A 19,952-nucleotide genomic window follows, 5' to 3' on the forward strand; every position below is an offset into this window, starting at 1 on the left:
ATCCCTCCGCGCAGCGCCGCCTCCCTCCGCGGGCGCGGGCCGCGCTGCTCTCTGGGAGATGTAGTCCGGAGGGACGGGGGGAGCGCGAGTAGGCAGGTGCGGTCACCGGGCCTCGCTGCCGGCGCTGCGCTGAGAACAGCTGATTCACCGGAGATTGGCAGAAGGCCAGCCAACCGGGAAACGACATTTCCAAACTGCCGGCGTGGATTGGCTAGTGCGGGGAGGCCGGGGGCGGGACCGGCAGTGGCGGGACGATTCGGACGGCGGGACATTCCTGGGCTCTGACAGGCGCCGGGGAGCGGCCGTTGGCAGCGCGCGCCCCTGCCTTCCTTCCCCTCCCCGTGCAGCGGCGTGGCGGTGCCGCGGGCGGGGGCGGCCGCTGCCGGGATTAGGGGCTCCTCGCTAAATCCTTTGCTGCGTGGAGGCTGCGGCGGCGGCTTTAGCCCTGAGCCCCCCCTCCTCCCCCTGCGGCGCCCTGCCCGGCCGAGCCCAGCTAAGCCGCGCTAATCGCTGGCACCCAGCTCGGCCAGGGCCGCCGGGCCTGGGCCCGATCGCGGGCAGGGGTCTCCCCTCATCGTCTCCCCTCCTCTTCTCTCCCGGGCGCGGCCATGGAGCCGCGGCGACCGCGGCCGCGTTACTGCGCCCCGTCCTCGCCGCCGGGTCGCGGCGGGCGGGAGAACAAGGGGCTCCGTCGGAAGGGCCCACCGGGGTCCGGGAGCGCCGGCGGCCCCGAGGAGGCGGCGGACGGCAGGAAGCCCAAATTCGTAAGTACGAGTCGATCCCAAGCCGCCCTCCATCCCGGCTGGGGCCGACCGCGGCGGGGCTGCCTGAAGTGTGGGCTTGTCGCGGCCCTGCCCGGCTCTGCGGGGCGCCTCCCCGCCGGGCATGTGTCGAGGGAGCCCGACCCTGCGGCGGGCCTGTCCTCCTGGAGAAACGGGGGGTCGGGTGGGAATCGAGGGGCTATGAAACGGCGCCGTCGACTTCAACAGGGATTCAAAGTGTGAGCCCGCCCGCTCCAGCTCGCCTCTTCCTTGCCTGCCTGAAAGGACCTGCTGTTATTTTGCAGCAGAGGTCTCTCCTCTTCATCGTAAAGCTTTATTTTTTTACTCGCTGTTTGACAACTATAGGTGTAAGGGGAACAGAACAGACCTTCAGCTCTTAAATGATGTTACTTTTATCAGAATTGGATTTTTAAAAATTTATTTATTTTAGTAATGTAAACTATACAGTGAAAACCTGAGTCTTTCAGTTGAAGGGACATAGTAAGCTTCTCCTCCCTAGCCCTGCTTTTACAAAATTTTGGCTAGCACACCAAGAAATTGGGAAACTTGAAATGGCTAATAAATGTCCACAAGATAATGTGTCTGTAAGATGTGCTCTAACTAAAAACCACCCAGGAATAGCCATTTTTGTTTGGATGTTATGAAATTTGCAAGTATTAAAGCTGTGACAAACATATTCTACAGGTCTTGTATCCACCACATGCAGAGCAGATGCACACCATGCTCATATTTAGGTGATGCATATGTTAGTCTTTGTTTAGCTGGTTCTGAGCTCACTTGCTCTGAGCTGTATTATGCACTTACAGAATAGATACTATAATAAATAACATACAGTAGATTCTTGATTCTAAGGCTTCTGTGTGCTATATTCAGTAGTTGAGTGTCTGGCACTTGAGAACAGGTTCAAAAAGGTATACCATATTTCGTATGCAGCTAGTTGAAGTCAGCCAATAAGCAATATCAAACTGTAGGCTGGCCAAACCTGTTCTGGAAGGTCACAGCTTGCTCCTAGCATTCCTGTTTTCTGGAATCCTTTGCATATTGTGGCTGCACAGACTGCTGTTTGAACCAAGTTCTTGTGCCTGTTTTTGCATGTTAGAATAGGCATGTATGAAACAGTGTGACCAAGAGCTGTTTGCTTGTCTTCATAATTGGCTATGTATCTACTGGTGGTGCATGCATTTTAGTCATGGAGGTGACATGGTTGGATATGCCTTAGCATAGGATCCCTGAGTAAAAACCTATATGGTCTGCTCAGGCTAAAAGGTTGGGTAGGGTTACTGTATATGACTTGATGGCCGGATTGTTGCTGTGGTGTGGGAGACATGGATTTGTGTGTGTTTGAGACTGACAAGAGCACTGAGTCAAGAGGTTTTACTTCTTATTGATACTTTAACTGCTAAGTTCTTATGCAGACAGGATATTGCAGTCATTTTCCACTTTTTTCTCTAACCATGTGTTAAAACAGAAATAGGGTGTTGCCATCATGTTCACTTTTTTTTTTTCTAACCATGTGTTAACATAGAAATACAATAATTTATAGGGAGTATAAACCTGCCAGATAAGTAATACAAGCTATTGAGATTTTTTTCTTACATGGTCTGATTGGCTTTTTAGTGAAAGAAGGCCTTCTCTTTGGCGCAAATGAGCTTGCTTGATATATGTCTAGACTTCCCAGGCTAGGCAAGGGTGGTTTTGAGCATGTGGAGATATGGGTATCAGCTTACTGGCTTTTTGAGGTCACAGTGTTGATTTTTGACCCAGCTACAGAAAATAAAGGGAGTTGAATTTGGGTGGTCATCATGTGGGTGGTGGTGTTTGGTGGTGTGTTTTTTTTTTTTTATTTTGTCCTGTCCCTGTTCCCCCTGCCCAGTTTCTGAAACTCTTTAAGCAGGGATGTCTGGGAATATCCTTAATTCATGAGAATGCCTTGTCAAACTGCAACTTACAAAAGCATTTGAAAAATGGTCAAAAAAGGTGATTATCCCACTGTATTCAGTGTTGATGCAGCCTCACCTTGAATACTGTGTGCAGTTCTGGGCCCCACAATTTAAGAAGGATGTGAAGGTCCTCAAATGTGTCCAGAGGAGGGCAACAAAGCTGGTGAAAGGGCTGGAAGGAATGTGCTATGAGGAGCGGCTAAGGACTTTGGGCTTGTCTCGTTTGGAGAAAAGGAGGCTGAGGGGCAAACTCATTGCTCTCTACAGCTTCCTGAGGAGGGGAAGTGGAGAGGGAGGTGCTGATCTCTTCTCCCTGGTATCCAGTGACAGGACGTGTGGGAATGGTTCAAAGCTGCACCAGGGGAGGTTTAGACTGGACATTAGGAAGTATTTCTTTACCGAGAGGGTGGTCAAACACTGGAACAGGCTTCCTAGAGAGGTGGTCAATGCCCCAAGCCTGTCAGTGTTTAAAAGGCATTTGGACAATGCCCTTAATAACATGCTTTAACTTGGTCAGCCCTGAAGTGGTCAGGCAGTTGGACTAGATGATCGCTGTAGGTCCCTTCCAACTGAAATAGCCTGTTCTATTCTATTCTGCCCTGGGGTGTTGATAGGGCACTGAAGAATGATAGTTCTCCGAACCTGGATTGTGTTCTACGTATGCCATTGGCTCATTGGGTGACCTTAAAAAGAGTCAGAGGTGAATATTTCTTGAATAGAGTTTAGTGTCTCTGTCTTTGTGTAAACTGTTGTGAGGGGTATAGTTTACAAATGTGATCTGTGGAATTTAACGGTTACTAAAGAGCAGCAGGCTGCACCATGCCTCAAAACCTAAGGAGCTGCTACTATAACCTTTGAAATGTAGTCTCTCATCCCTGGTTTGTCCTGGCTGATAATTTCTGGTGGAGAAACATACACAGTGGTACAGTTAGGATTACTGTAATAGTTGTAGATATCAACCAGCTTCTTTGGTTGGGGTAGTTCACTTGAAGGGTGCTATGAGATAGGCTTTTCTTTCTATCGCTTCATAAATTTCTGCCCTGAGATATTGCAATACAGAATATTTATCATTTGGCTGTTAAATCTAAAATTGGTAAACTCTTTCCTGTCTGCCACCTGTTGTCTTACAAGACTGGTTTGTTTTTTTTTGGGGGGAGATGGTATATCTGTGTTGACTTTTTCACATCTAACTCTTTGGTAATACATCTTCAATATATTTCTATTAGTTAAATTAGTTCTGTGGCAGAAACTTCTCTCACCCCTTTGAATTCTCTGTAATCCAGTCTTAGATATAGACTGTAGCCTTTTCTGTGTTTGAGATACTTGACAGGGCCATACTTCTCCATGTCACCTGAATTATGTTTCTGATCTCTTGTACGTTTGTCAAATGTGGATGAAATTGGCTGTTAGATTCAGTGAACTTAAGTCATCCAGATTGTGTTAGTTTAATTTTCCTCAGTGCGAAGGGCTTGAAAATAAGTTCCAGGGTGGACCCTTCCAATCAATGCAACATATTGATCTGTCACAGCAGATATGCTAATCTGAAAAATAATTTGATTCCCTGACAAACATGAGGTGAAATTGGGTTGCTGGTTGACAAAGCTGACATTGTTAGCATGTACCTCCTTCCTACCCCTGCCCCCCTCCCACAATAAATTCTTGTTTAGCAGGAGGAAAATCTGTTTTAAAAAACACTTCATTTGAAGGGGGGAGAAAGAGTCTTTGGGCTAAACAATTGTAGTGGTTGATTCCAATCAAATGTCATCTTGAAGTACTGCCTTTCTGAATAAACTAGCTTCTCAGAAGAAGTGAATGAGTTGTAAGTCCTCAGTTCCCTCTGTTCTTTTACAGAATCGTTTAAAAAAAATTTAAGGAGTGGCGGTTAATTTTGCAGCACATACCAGCTTGGCTTTGTTCAGCAGGACCAAGGTTTTGGAAGGGTGGGACTGTTAAAAGGGTAAAAGATATTCTGTGATACTGTGGTACTTCAGCTTATCGAAAGCTCTTACATTCACCCTTGGGAGTTAGGGCTTGGTAAAAAGAGGAAATGAATTGAAGGATGGCAGAGTTTATACCTGTTTTCTGTGTATACATTGACTGAGCAGGAAACTTGAAATCTGCTGGGGGATGGGGTGAAAAGCAGTTGCTTGCCACTTCCTCTCCTTGATTTTTTTTTTTTCCCGTTTCCATTAGAAATGTTTGGAAATCATAAAAGTGAGTGCTAGATTATGTAACTTCCAATTGCACTTTACTGGGACTACATCTTGTAGACACTAGTCCTCAAAAGATCAACTTCAATTTCTAGCTCAAGTTAGAGATGGTTCTGTTAATTTCAGTATACCATTGATGTGTCTTCAATGACTTTCAGGTTATGTTTTTGATTAAGTTCTTTATGAAATTTATATGAGTCAAGAAGGCTTTCTTGTTTGCACCAATCTGTTAAAAATAGATATATTAACACTTGCATTTAACAGTGTCTGTAAATCAAAGAAAGATGTAGTTAAGAGCAAAAGCACTTCCATTTCTCTGGCTTAGAGAAGAAAGGTAAGATGGATCTGTGTCAATATCTTTAATTACGAAGTGACTGAATTATTGCGGCAGTTATGCTGCAGTGTAAGACCTTGAATCTAAATTAGTCTTTTAAAGAAATGATTGCTGAACAGATGTTACCTAAAGCACTTTATTGCAGCTTTGCAAAATTGTGAATTCCTCATGCTGTTATTTTTGTTGGCATGAATTAACACTGTGGGTTATGATATTAAATTTTAGTGCTGTGTTCTAGCACTTTGTTATATAATCTTGCCTGTAAGCACTAATTTTGAGTTTAACTCATCAATGTCTAAAGAATATCACTGTATAGAAACTGTCTTGTTAAGATAATTTTGCCCCTGATTGCTTTTCAGACTGCTTTCCAAGCAACAGAGAGAGAGTGTGTGATAAAGCTATTAAGTAAATGCTGTAGTATACTGGAAATTAAAAGTAGGAAATGCTGTGAGGTTATACAGCGGTTTCTAAGTTGCACTTACAGACTGAGGTAGCAAAGTTACTGAGGAAGTATTGTGACAAAGGAGATCCTAAAGTAATAGCATCTACTGTAATGATCTGATTTACATCTCTCTAACTGAGTCTACAGGTTTCCTTGCAATCCCTGCTTCAGTCTTCTGGTTGTGTTTCTGCTGGAGAATAGCCTTTGGGGAAAAAACAGCTAGTATTGAATCTTTTTGGGGATAGAATTAGTGAGCAGTGTGTGATGAGTTCTTTCTCACTTTCTAATTTAAAACAGTACAGAGGGGGTTGTGTGATTATATGTACATCCTTAGTCTTTGTTTATCTAGTTTCAGCACTCAGGCTTAAGTTGGCCAGTTCTTCTAAAACTCATTGCATGTTGCTTAAAGCCTCCTTGCTTTAACTAAACTGCTTCTACTCAATTGCAAAACAAAATGACCTCTTCCTCTATGTCCCAGACTAACAACTAAGTTACCCTGGAAAATGTAATTTCAAGGCATTAGTTGTTTATAAATGTGTTTGTATAGCTAAAGACTAAGCAATGGTGATACTTCTGCTTTTCCAACTGTAGGTGCTACGGATAAATCTGGACTTCTGAAGTATCCTAATGTGCTGGTTTTGGCTGGGATAGAGTTAATTTTCTTCACAGTAGCTGGTGTGGGGCTATGTTTTGGAGTTGTGCTGAAAACAGTGTTGATAACACAGAGATATTTTAGTTACTGCTGAGCAGTGCTTACACAGAGTCAAGGCCTTTTCTGCTTCTCACCCCACCCTACCAGTGAGGAGGCTGGGGGTGCACAAGAAGCTGGGAGGGGACACAGCTGGGACAGCTGACCCCAGCTGACCAAAGGGCTATTCCATACCATATGGTGTCATGCTCAGTATATAAAGCTGGGGAAGAAGAAGGAAGGGGGGGGGGGGGGGTCATTCAGAGTGATGGCGTTTGTCTTCCCAAGTAACTGTTATGTGTGATGGAGCCCTGCTTTCCTGGAGATGGCTGAACACCTGCCTGCTGAGGGGAAGTAGTGAATGAATTCCTTGTTTTTCTTTGCTTGTGCGTGTGGCTTTTACTTTACCTATTAAATTGTCTTTACTTCAACCCATGAGTTTTCTCACTTTTACTCTTCTGACTTCTCTTCTGTCCCACTGCGTGGGGGAGTGAGTGAGTGGCTGTGTGGTGCTTAGTTTTCAGCTGGGGTTAAACCACGACACCTAATTAACTCCTTAATCTCTTTGACTAGGAAACAGGATGTCAAAGTACTTAAAATATTGTTAATTTGTTTTTCAGTTTTGCATATCTACTTTCTACATGATGAACAGACTAGAGGAATACTCGTACATAGCTCCTATGTTCTCAAAAGCAATAATTTAATATTCTTGAGTAGTTCATGGAAGGCACAGAATAGCATATTAGTATTTTCACGCATAGCAAAGCAGTATTCTGTAAACTTATATCGTGTTTTTAGCAGTAACTGAATATTACAGGAATATTACTTAAGCCAGATTTATTTACTTGCAGGCCTATGTTTAAGGCAACCTGTTCACTTGAGCAGAATATGTCATACTTCTGTGAACTGATATATCCAGGCCTGAAAATAAAAATATGTTCCTGTGGTTGTAAAGCACTCCAACCTCTACCTGACTGTGGTCTAGTTACTTTTTTCCCCTTATTAGCAATGTGGGTTTTTTGTTTGTTTGGCCTGGCAAGAATAAAAATATACTTTTGTTCTTGAGTCACAGCACTCCTCTAAATTTAATGCTATTAAAAGATCCAGTGTGGTAAGATTTTTATTTTTTGTTAAGACCACATGTAATGTTCCACATGTCTGTATCCTTGAATGCTACAGAAGACCTAGAAAGCTGGCAACTGGTTTTACTTTGTACAGCCTTGCCAGAAGAGAAGGACTTTGGTGAGGGAGAGGGGAAAAAGATCACCCCAGTTCTCATGTTTTAATGAGCTCATCTGACTGAGAAGCATTATAACATAAAATTCACAAAATAAGTCTTTTGAGATGTCTTACCTGCAAGTCATTCAGCCCTTTAATACTAGAGCGCTATAAGATCAGAACATTAGGTTGTAGTTTGCATGGTGTTTCTCCTCCTTTATAAAGAAATCTCCAAATACAATGTCACCAGTGTTGATAGGTGAGTGCTGGTTAAGTAGGTTCACTTCCTTGTAGCAGTTACTTTTGAACCAGACCCCACAACGTTGTCTGAAAGAAGTCTTATGCTGGTATTTTTAGACTCCTGTACTGTAGGTAGCCAGTAAGCTGAAGACTTAGACTCATATCTGTATATTGAGTTTCTTATACCATTATGGTGTCCTTAATTGGTTGCATGGTAGTCTTTTTTTTTCACTAATCAGACAGATGACCTGGGTCAGTGAGGTGTTCTGATATACAAAATGGGGAACATTTCACTCTTTTATCACAGAAAATTTCATTGCTGAATTTCACAGCTTAATTGAAAGGTACAGTGCTGGCTTGAACTATCCCATTAACTTTTGCCTTTTTCAAAGAACAAAACCTGAATCTGAAAAATATTGCCTTGATTCCATGGATGATGAAGGTATCTTGTCCAGAGCAGTTGCAGAACATCCAAGAACATCCAACATCCATCCACTGTTCCTAAGTGGAGGTGAACCTAATGTTGTGCTTCCTGTGTCTGTTTAGTGGAATGTACATGATTTTGACATGGATCTCAAACTTTCACCTCAAAGCATATAATGCAGAAGATTTTCATTCTAAGCAGATTACTCAGTCTCCTACCATGTTAGAGGAGCTTCACAATGGTATCTGTACATTGCTTAAGGCTTAGGGATTAAGTTGTGTGTATGAAAAAGGAATAAATTTGTATGTTCTTTGCTACCAAGTTGCAGTGTAAGACCATGTTAGTGTTTTCTCCTGCAGTTTTGATCATTTAATGATAGGGGTATTACACCAACAAATTGCTAAATGTAAAGTTGTGAGGTCTTACAAGTGACAGAAATTAACGCTCATGCTGTCTTCTGTAGCTATTTAGCAGAATGGGAAGAAAAAGTCATAAACCCCAGCTCCATAGCAGTGTGTGGGGCAGAAGTCTGATGTATCCTTTCAGCAGGAGAACACCAATGGGAAGACTGGGATACAGATCTTCAATCTCCTGACTGGAGTGAAATATTTTCACTTTGTTGTTTTCATTTATTAGAAATCCTTATCTATTAGAACATGGAATGGGATTGTCATAAAAGTTCAGTACTGACCTAGCTCCAACTTTTTTTATTATTGATGGTAGAACTTAAACTATATCACTGAGTACTGAGTGTTAACTTCATAGCCATTCGTCAGATGCTTCTTGCTCAGCTTCTTGACAATTCTGAGAGTAGAGCTATCATGGGATAATATTTGCCTTAACACAAATTGTTCTTAAATTCTGAGGGAAGAGCCAGAGAAGATGTCACAAGTAATGATGCCTAAGTATTGTTGACTTGGTGAAGACAAAGCAAGAGTTTCCAAATCTCATTAATTTGAATATAGCCATTTACAATTGCTGTAGCTGCTGCTGAGTTTTGTATACTAGGCAGTGAGGGGAGTCTAAGAATAGGGTAAGAGCCTGTCTCACTAAGTATGCGACTTCACTTTTTTCCCATTTCCCTGCCAAGTCTGTTCTCAGCCTCTTCATAAAAACTATAAATGGGATCCCTGCAACACTTACTCATCAATTGGCAATGTTCTTTAATGCTGCTCTTCAGTTTTGTGCAAGAGCTGTGCGTCCTAGCACCTGTTGTGTTTGTCAATGGGCAGCGGAGAGCAAAAGAGTTGGTTCAGGAACTGTTGCTTCACATAGCAGTGAGTGATCTTCTATAGATTTTTGGATGTTACTACTAATAAATGCTTATGTCAGTTTCCACTCATAACGTCATGCTCTGCTTGCCATATAGGTATTGCATGAGAGTAGTCAACAGTCTTAGTTGTTTGAGTGTTGCAGCTTGGCAGATAGTTTTGAACTGTTGAGGAACTCCATGTTCTTCTGTTGAGTTTAAAATCTCTGGACCATTTCCTTGGTGGTGTCCCCACAGCCATTTTGAGAAGATACAATTCTAGTATCTGAATTATGAGCAGGTCTTCTGTTATAGTATGTTTAGCTGTAAAAGATAATACAACGTAACTTGTTTCAAGCTGTGCTTGGTTTGTATTCTCCTGGTATTATTCTGTCTAAGGATCAGATTACAGACTTTTTTTTTTTTGAATCTACACTGTATTCTCTGTATAACTGACTGTGCTGTAAGCCAACAAAGCACAACTTGCCAAAAAATATTACTTCATTTCAAGTGCCATGATTCAATACCTGTTAACTTGCATCTTAGTTTGAATAACAGTAACTATAACTGACACTTGCTATTTTGTTTTTTTGGGGGTTTTTTGTTGTTTTTTTACTGCACAATTGTGACATGACTGGTTTCCTGTTTGATTTACAGCACTTAAATATCAAGACACTGACAGATGATGTGGTAAGACAACTTAAGTTTTGCTTTGGCTTTGCTAAGCTAATAACCTTATCACTAATGAAATAGAAATAACCTTATTGATACAATAAATTGTTGTAATTGTGAAGTTAATTTAGTTAATTGGCAAACTCTCACTAAACTGTAAATTATCTGTAACACACTCAGTGCAAGGAGCAAAAATCTGTGAATGGCTTTGAAGTATGCTTTAATCACGGCTAAATGAGCTTGACACAGGTAATTGTGACAGTTTACATGCGGTATAGTGAAGATATCTGTGATTGCATGTTTAATATTCAAGTTACTTAGGCTTCATGGCTAGCTTAAAATACCATGCTTAACAAACTAACAGTTGCTTGTAAAACTCATTAATGCTTGCTTCAAACGATGTTAGGTATATTCAGTGTCATGCTAACACTGTGTTTCTCAAACTTCACCTGTTTCTTGAATAGCAGATGAGGTTCTGTATCACAAAGCAGATTTTTTTTCTTGCTATTGAAGTTACCTATTTCATTGTCTGTAACTATTCTTTTGTAGGTAAGAACAGTTTTTCTTTAAGTGGATCCCTCTGCAAAGTCTTTGATTTTACCTAGGAAGTAATGTTCTGTAGGCATCTAAAGATCAGCTGATATTACTTCAGTGCTATACAGAGTTCTTACTGAAGTACTCCTGTGCATAACTAAGAGCAGAAATGGAGAGAGTTTTATGCTGGACGGTGTGCAATACACTTGTGCTGAGGAACACTGCTGTTTCCTAGCTTAGGAACCAATGGTCTTGTTTTTGTTGATTAGGTGTGCAAATTTATTCGTGTTGAGCATATTGCCTACATCTATCATTCCTAGACTGACTTAAATCACCTGTTGCTATTTCTTTAGCAGTATTTCATATGCTGGAAATGGTTATTAAGAAAAATGAGTCTGACGGGTTGATAATACAACCTTGATTCTATAAACTTGTGCTTTACCTTCGAGAGCTGAGGAAATGTTCACAGTTGTCTTAAAGCAAAAGTATTTTTTGGTAACCAGACCTTTATTTTGGTAGTGTCATGTAAGTGGTATAGTCTGGATGCACTAGATCTTGCTGTTTGTTTGGTTTTGTGTGTGTGTTTTTTGTTTGCTTGTTTGTTGAAGAGGCTAGCTTGCTGCCTTATTGTACTTGTCCTTTCCTTAGCCTATTGGACTCGTCTAACTTGTAACAGTAGCCACCATAAGTCAGCAGGTTTATTGTGTTTGTTGAAATAAGGACAAAGAGCCTGATAGCTCTGTAATAAGCAATGTTCTTCCCCACTTCTCAAATTTCTCAGAGCATACTGAAGGCCACTTCACAGATTAAACAAACGTCACCTGCAAAGTAGTACCAAATTGTCCATATTTTTTTTTTTAAAGGGAAATGACAGCTCTTTAGTAAAAGTCTAACAGTAAAAAAAAAACCCCTCAAATGTTGCAATAGCATAGGCTTTCAAAGGTGGGTATTTTGTATCTTTCTGTGTCTGATTCTGGGAAACAGCTAATAATGCTAAGTATCCGAGTCCTAGGCAACTTAAACATGGCTCAGAGCAGAGTTTTTTTGACATTTCGTACCAAGCACAAAAACTGGCAAAGGTATTTTCTTCAAATTCCTTTTGCAACAATGGGGAAAATTGCAGTAAGAGAAGATTAAGAAATTAAAGGTTTAAGATTACTTGATTTTGTAGCTTTCAATGAAATAATATATTTCCTTTCTTCTCATGGGCAGTCATTTGCATGTTAACTTGCTCTCTGCTGCATTATGCTTTATAAAATATTTATATTTTATTACTCCCAGTCTGTTTCGTACAAATACTGTGTTGTATAATGATGACCAGGAACTTTTTTTTTTAATTTAGGTAAGTTAGCAACATTTTGAGAGTCTAAAATGCAGACTGCTTTTCAATATTCGAATTGTATTGGATTATTCCTGAGATGCTGATTAATTGTCTACTTTTAGTGATGAATGCCCGTTAAGTTCAGAAACACCTTGTTTTTTACACAATCAACACATGCTTCTTTTAGCTTTTTTGTTTACGAACTATGAAGACAAGACTTTTATTCTTATTCCACGGAGGAGTCGCAAGTAGGTATCTGAGAAATTATCTACCTGCAAGATCACTGTAGAAGCAAGCCTGTTTTCTATCATCTCAAGTGCTCCACATTCCAACAAATGGTTTGTAAGGCTCAAAGATGAAAAAACCTGCATATTAACAGAATTTTATTAAAAAGATATCTTATGTAGACAAAAAGGAAATGTATACTAAAATTCCTTATAAATTTATGTTGACTGATTTCACAGCAACTCTGTAAAGATAAGAAAGGCTTTATAATTTCCGGTATATAGAGAAACAAGATTCAGAGTGAAATACATTCTACGTATTCAAGATGTGGCTGTGCAGAGGCCTAAACTTTGTAACTTTTAATTTTCTGCCATTAGTTAAATTATTTGCTCTCAAGAAAGGAAAATCATCTCTGGGAGACTGAGAATATTAGGAATACGAAGTCATCTAATGAAAGGAATTATTCTGTGTATCTTGGTTTATGCAAGTCTTTCTCTTACTAAAAGCTGTACTGCTACCATTGCAATGTCTCATATAGTAAGAAGTTAATCTTGTAGAGCAATTTGACTGTCAAAGAAAGAATATACTTTTTTTAATCTTCCAGAGCTTCAAGGAGGAAAAAGATGTTAAGAGGTCTTTGACTCAGAATCATGGAAATAACTTCTTTGATCTTATGTGAAGTAAGGGAAAATAGTGATTTGCTTTTACTTCCAAAGATACTGAAATATATTGATGCAACCCGTATTCTCCTGTGTGTTCCCCATCCACTAAGAATAATAATTATTTCCAAGGAAGACATAGGATTTGTTCAACTTTGTATTCTCCTTCCTATGTTGTTAATGTTCTACTAATTCTTTGTCATGTCTCTACATCAGGGTGTTACAGCAGACTTTCATGATTGAGCTGTTGGCTTCTGTGACTGAAATGACTAGCAAAATGTCTGGGAGATTGAGCTATGCTGTAGTACTTGAGCAGGCTTTCCATGTGAAATTGTTTTTACTAAATATATAAATAGTGGGCAGTCAAAAACATGTGAACTTGAAAATTGAGGGTGGCAGTACTTTTTGTCCTACAGATCTATAAGGCAGAGTGAGAAGGACACCTAGAGAATGAGCAAAGCTATAAGCAATACTCTTGTCTTTCTGCCTGCAGCCAGGAAATGAAGATTGCATACCTGTATATTTCATATCAGAACTCTCCTAATAAATTGTGCCTAGTGATCATCATTGGTGTCTTGATGGTGCATATATGTGTGTGTGTGTTTCTTCACGAGAATGGGAGTGGGGAGGGGAAGAAAGAACACTGTTCAGTACTTCTAGTAACATAGTTTAGGCTAAAACAGAACAATTCTATAATCCTGTCTCTTCATAATAAGGTATCAGAAGTAGTGATACCTCATTTGTGGCAAAGAACACATTTCATGTAGTCAGGACTTTTTTCTGATACTGGGTTGCCTACTATTTTAGAATAAAGATTTTCCTGTAGTGCAGTGACATCCTCTAGTAATACATACTCTGTAAACTTGTCTTGGATGGAAGGTTTGCTGTTCATGTGGTGAAGAAAACAAAGATCCAAGCCAATTGTTACTTTGTAGCATTTTGATCTGGAGCCTTTAGGTTAATTTTCTTCTCTAGGAACATCCCAGAGCTTTGCACAGGGATTTGGGATGATAGCAGAAGATAGTATTTTACTGTTTCTGTCTTACAAAATTGGTGTAGATTGATATGCTTTGTACAGCTAGAGAAACAGAATATGAAGAGATACAGTAGTTGTTCTTATTCTTGTTTCAAGGGCATCAAATCTGTTGGGCTCAACCTTAATGTGAGAGGATTTTGCATGACTTGATTTAAATGCTTTACGTGTTCCAGGCATCACTGTTCTTTGTGCTAAACCACAGTGCAGGGATCACAGAGCTAGTGCCAGAAACCTCAGATCCATACGGTATGGTGCAGCTGTTGAGTTGATACGTTAGCTTGGGTCCAGACTGACGCACATCATGTCTAATCTGGTAAGCCCTGTCTCCAAGAATGAAAAAGAAAGGAAAAGTCAAGGAATTGAAGGATGTGATTGAAGGATTGAAGGAACTTTAGTCCTCTGGGTTTTTTTTCAGTATATTATGAAGTGTATCTTCCATGGCAAAGCCACTGTACTGTGCTACTGCTTACCTTGAAAAAGGATAGCTTTTTTGTGAATTCTTCGAAGAATTCTTTTCATGACTTCAGATGATGTTTCAGCTGTAAACTCTTTTTACTGTTGGTTATGACAAACCCACTTTCATAACTTTCATATCCTGCATAAACCTAACTAATTCTTCCATCTGCTACCTGCTAATTTGGTACAGCTGCTATTTTTTCCTAAATGCTGGGGTCCAATCACTGCGGTAAACACAGTCTAAACAGTGTTTATAAAGAAATACAGCTCATGTTCATAGTGTTTGTGTATTTAACAAAATTTAGGTTGCTCAGCCAGTGATGAGATATTGGATTAGGCCCGCCACTTTAAGTATGAGTAACATCCTTTTTTAGCTAAAATCCTCCTGGCTAGATATGTGGACAGTGTGCATAGTAACTTTTAACTTTGGAGACCTACAAGATGTTGCACGCAAGCTTTTGCTCCAAATATGCGCAATAGGAAACATTTTATATGCAAAGTCAAAAATAAATTTTTAGTCTCATTTTATGAATCTGATCTATATACAATAAACAGCTGTTGTTAGTCAAGTTGCATTGATACCAACATTCATAGTCCAAATTATCTCAGTAAAAGTCTCATTAAACACTGTTGGAAGTTGTTCTACAAAAACCTCCTAGTATTTATTCTTTTTCCCTGGTGTTGTGCTTATTGTTCCATTGCCTGTTTGGGTCTGAGGGCTTCAGTCTGGATAAGAAGAAAAGTAAGACGCAGTTGATGTAAAATTCTGTCCTTGATGTAGGCAAACTCTGCTGCTAAATCATTTCCCTTGTTCCCTACCCAATTCCTCTCTGTGATCGTAAATAAGACCAGCCATGCCAGTCTATTCAGCTTCATTTGTTGGTTCCCAGAACATTCACAAAGCAGAAGTGTTAGTAGCATTCCTCCAGAAAATAAATGTTTTCTCCTGTTTGTGTTATTCTAGGAGTTACTGTCTGCAAATGGTTAATCATCTTCAGCCTAAATTGTTTGGTTAACTGGAAACTGAGTGTTAGCACCACAGTTTTGAGAGTTACAACAATAACTTGAAGTAAATTATGATTGAGAATCTATTGTGTTTTTTTATGTTTAGTTCAAATTCAACAATATAAAGCAATTAGAACTCTGCTTTTAAATAGAGTATCTGTGTTTATAAGAATGATACTGAACTTACTGCCTGACAAGGCATCCTGCATATGTCAATTTGTGTTAAACATGAGTTCCAGTTGTTAACAGCCTCAAAGATGGATAGTCCTATGAGAATTCTGTTGGCAAGTCTTGTTCCCTCAATAGTAGCTGCTGTCATCAGGTTTTTCCATGGGTGCCCCATTCTCATCTGACTGGCTGTCCGTGGTTCCTGAGAAAGGCGTTGAATCAAGGCTGGAGTGAAGCACTGGCAGAACTAGGGACGACTTTCAGTGATCATGAATGTGGTTACACATGCATGTGTTAGATTTCATTTTTGAGGATTTTCTTAATATAGCAATAGATGATCTGATGTGTTAATTAAGGGGGTGGGAGAAGATGAGGGAGGCAGGATGGCAGGGAAGTAATACCTTTAATTCCTGCATGCATAGCATGTCAGGAGGTGATGTCTTGATAAGCTGTTGAGCCACCAATTAGTCTAGCAATAACTAATCCATTGATTCCTGCATTATAAGTGTGGAAGTTCAATAGGCACTATTGTCTTACAGAGAATGGTATAAGAAGTCTTCACTAAGATCAAAATGAGAGCACAAATAGGTGTACGTTCTAGGAACCTGATCAGAAAGTGTGATGAGCCAGAAGGTTTGTATTGTGGATCTCTTTGTAACTTTGATTTTTCAGATCCATGGTGTGTGCATAAAATCACTTTATTATTTCATAGGCTCTCAGTGGAATAATAGAGAGCATATGAAATAAGAACCAAATAAAACTTTGCCATTCATCTTGTGATGGTTGCTTCATTTTGGCTCTTGCAGCTATTATTCTTGCTATCAGTGATTCAGATTCAGATACCCAATTTGCAGTCAGTCCGAAATCAACTCTGAGGGGGTGAATGCTGCCTAGCTTTAGTCGTTATTTTATCTCTTTCCTTAGTACTATATATTGTGGCTTTCTATATATTTTGAGAATGTCTAGAATACCGTTAATAGTTTCAAACAGTGAAGAAGATCATCGTATAATGGTTGATAGCAGATTTGTGGGCTTTAAGCCCATTTAGACTCAATGATCTTAAGGATCTTTTCCAACTTAAATGATTCTATCAATGATGCTATTATTTTAAGTAGTGAAAATTGTTCCTATGCTAAGACTATCTGATCTTACTGGCAAGGTCACTATGAATGTGTAAGCCCTGTTGGATAAAATAAATCCTTTGTCTTGTGAGGGATGGAAAATGTAAGGGGGAAAACGAATCCTCTAACACAACAGACGCGAGGCTGCTGTAGCTTCATGCCCTGCAGGTCCAACAAGTACTGAGGCTGAGTGTGTACTCCCACTAGGCACCTGCAGAAACACATGCATGCAACATGTATGTGTATGCATGGCAGGCCACACAGATCAACACAAACAGCACCATGGGTGTCATCCTCTTACACTCTTTGGCTGATAAGGAGGAAGATCCATTAGTGGAAAACATACAGTGTGAATCCCTCCAGTAGGTGAGCTCACAAGCTCACTACCTGGTTGCTGGTCCCCAGATCCCAGACTTCTCTGTGGCTGGCACCTGGATCACATGAGACCCTGAGGCTGCAGGCTCACTCCAGTTGCTGATAAAGACCTCTTCACTCATGGAGAGACACACGTGTGCGTGTGCACATACACACACAGAGCTCTTGGGCAGTTGGTGTGGCTCCCCTGGTCCCTCTGATGGGCAGCTCCCCTTGTGGCCTTGTCTTTAGAAACACAGACATGCACACACAGACAAAAATCTCCATCAGTTTGCCAGGATTCCCTCACCCCTGCAGAAGCAAACTCCCCCAGTAGCCACCCCTTAGAGGCTCTTGTGCACAGATGCAGGTGCAGTTAACCCCCCCAGCCACCTGTGAGGTTATGGTCTCTGGCAGCTGTCCAGAACGTCCCTTATCCCTCCTCTAGCCAGCTCTTCCTGTCCTCTTGCTCTTGCAGATACACATTCCACTGCTCTCAGGCCACTTTACCTTCTCACTGGCTAGTCCAGCTTGATAGTTGCTAGCAGTCATTCACTCACCACCCTCACTCATTCTAGTTGCTGGCATCATATACACAACTGAGGCCCTACTCAGGTTGCTGGTATTTATGTTCACTCACTCTGGTCTCTCCAGTTGCTGGTCTGTGGTCCCTCTGACTCATGGTCTGATCCTGTTGCTGACACATGGGCCTCCATACACACATGTGCACACAAAGTAGAGTGTCTCACCCAGGAAAATAGTTGGAAATAAAATTTAATTAGGTAGAACTGACTGTGCCTGTTGAGTACAGGGCATGGCCAGACAGGTGTACCAACTAGCAAACTGTTTACACACAGCTGGCCCTATTTATCCCGTTATCTTATCATTTTCCCATGCTTGTTCCTCTCCAAATCACTCAGATCCGTCCTTTTCTCTACCTTTGGTTCTTCCCTTAAACATCGCAAAATAAGTCTTGCACAATCCCAAAATGTTTTTCCCCTTCATCCCATAATGTGTCTTATACTCCTAAGAAGTAACACCCCTCAGTCTGAAAGGTGCTCTGGAGAGCTGGTCATGTTGATTCATGGGGTGGGTATCAGACCTGGACCACAGGGCTGAGGCTTTGCTGGGATAGCCTTGGGAGGAGCCTGGACAGCATGTCCCTTCCTTTGAATCAATAATTTGGGTTCTTCCCTGAGCTGGTTTTGTCTGGGATAGAGTTAATTTTCTTTATAGTAGCTAGTATGGGGCTATGTTTTGGATTTGTGCTGAAAACAGTGTTGATAACACACTGATGTTTTAGTTGTTGCTAAGTAATGCTTACACTAGTCAAGGACTTTTCAGCTTCCCATGCTCTGCCAGGTGCATGGGAAGTTAAGACGGGGCACAGCCAAGATAGTTGATCCAAACTGGCCAAAGGGCTATTCCATACCATATGATGTCATGCTCAGTATATAAAGCTGGGGAAGAAGAAGGAAGGGGAGGACATTTGGAGTGATGGCGTTTGTCTTCCCAAGTAACCGTTACGTGTGATGGAGCCCTGCTTTCCTGGAGATGGCTGAACATCTGCCTGCAGATGGGAAGTAGTGAATGAATTCCTTGTTTTGCTTTGCTTGTGTGCGTGGCTTTTGCTTTACCTATTAAACTGTCTTTATCTCAAGCCATGAGTTTTCTCACTTTTACTCTTCCTATTCTCTCCCCCATCCCACTGTGAGGGGAGTGAGCGAGCAGCTGTGTGGGGCTTAGTTGCTGGCTGGGGTTAAACCACAACACTCCCAGCTGCTATTGTGCCTCTGTGTTCATCTGAGCTTGTGGAGTTGAGCCTTTGATGGGCTAATGGTTCCTGTGATGAGTTTGGGAAGAGACAGGTGAAAGTATTATTTGGATTCCACCACTCACCATTGTCTTTCTGTGCTCTTTTGTTTGTGTGCAGATGGACTTTTTAGCACATAGCCTTAAAAGACAGTCCTTTCTTTTAGTCTTGATGCCACTGCATGCATCTCCTTTCCTCTTGTCCTTCATACAGGTAATGGACATTGAAGACAACTTTTGATATGTCCTACCTGTGTCAGTTCCTTTCTTTCAAGTAATTTCTTTAGTGTGGCTGTGTTTAAAAATATTAATTAGAAATTAAATTCCTATGGGATTTGAATATTGTTCTGACGATACCACCTTTGAAATAAGCAATCATATTTTCTTGGACTACTAGTAATAAAAAAGCACAGGTCAGATCTTTTTGGCACTGCGTGCACAGTTTTTTTGTATTTAAAGTCATGTGACAACTTCATCATTCACTCACATATCTTGTCTGCCAAGTGATTATTGAGACAACCTTTCCCTGTGCAGATGCTGTCAGCACTGTTACTGTGTATGTATAGTAACTTGCTTTGCACCTCATACACTGCTAGAGCTTGTCAGTAGGGTTTGGTTGCTGTACTTCTCAAGCTGTAGTTTTGCAGAGCTTTGTGATGGAGCAGAGTAGTAGAAAAAACACTACTGTAAGAAAGTTTTAAACTCTACTACAGTGCAAGGGGGCTATAATAATAGAGTTTCTACCAAGGCTCCCTGAGAATATTCAGACTGGTAAATATAAAATGCTACTGAAAAGCAGTCTCATGGTAACTCAGTGTTCACTTGTTGACCATGGTTTACTTTTCACTGTGTTTCAGTTCTGACTTTAAGATTTTGTTCCAGTTGCCTTGCCGTTTTTGTCTTGTGGAGAATACGAACTGGCAGAATAAAGTACATGGCTGTATAGATGTTCCAGCCTCTGGCGGAAGGAGGCATAAAGACATAAAAGCTAAAATATATGCAAACAACCCATTGCTTTAAGTTCAAGTTTATGAGAAAAGACTCTTCATGCCTTTCATGCTG

General features: G+C 40.9%; 1 protein-coding gene across 4 annotated transcripts in view; it reads left to right on the forward strand.

Moving 5' to 3' along the window:
* Window positions 1-244: 244 nt before the first annotated feature.
* Window positions 245-19,952, forward strand: part of DIAPH3 (diaphanous related formin 3) — a 249,940-nt gene continuing 230,232 nt past the window's right edge. The window contains exons 1-2 of one of the 4 annotated variants that reach the window (XM_072850118.1): window positions 245-764; window positions 10,185-10,217. In XM_072850118.1, the coding sequence (XP_072706219.1) occupies window positions 609-764; window positions 10,185-10,217 (189 nt within the window). In that variant the 5' untranslated portion in view covers window positions 245-608. The remainder of the gene's footprint in view (window positions 765-10,184; window positions 10,218-19,952) is intronic. The other 3 variants (XM_072850119.1, XM_072850116.1, XM_072850117.1) reach the window with 3 other exon arrangements.

This window comes from Ciconia boyciana, chromosome 1 (genome assembly GCF_034638445.1).
Source record: "Ciconia boyciana chromosome 1, ASM3463844v1, whole genome shotgun sequence".
Classification (NCBI taxonomy): domain Eukaryota; kingdom Metazoa; phylum Chordata; class Aves; order Ciconiiformes; family Ciconiidae; genus Ciconia; species Ciconia boyciana.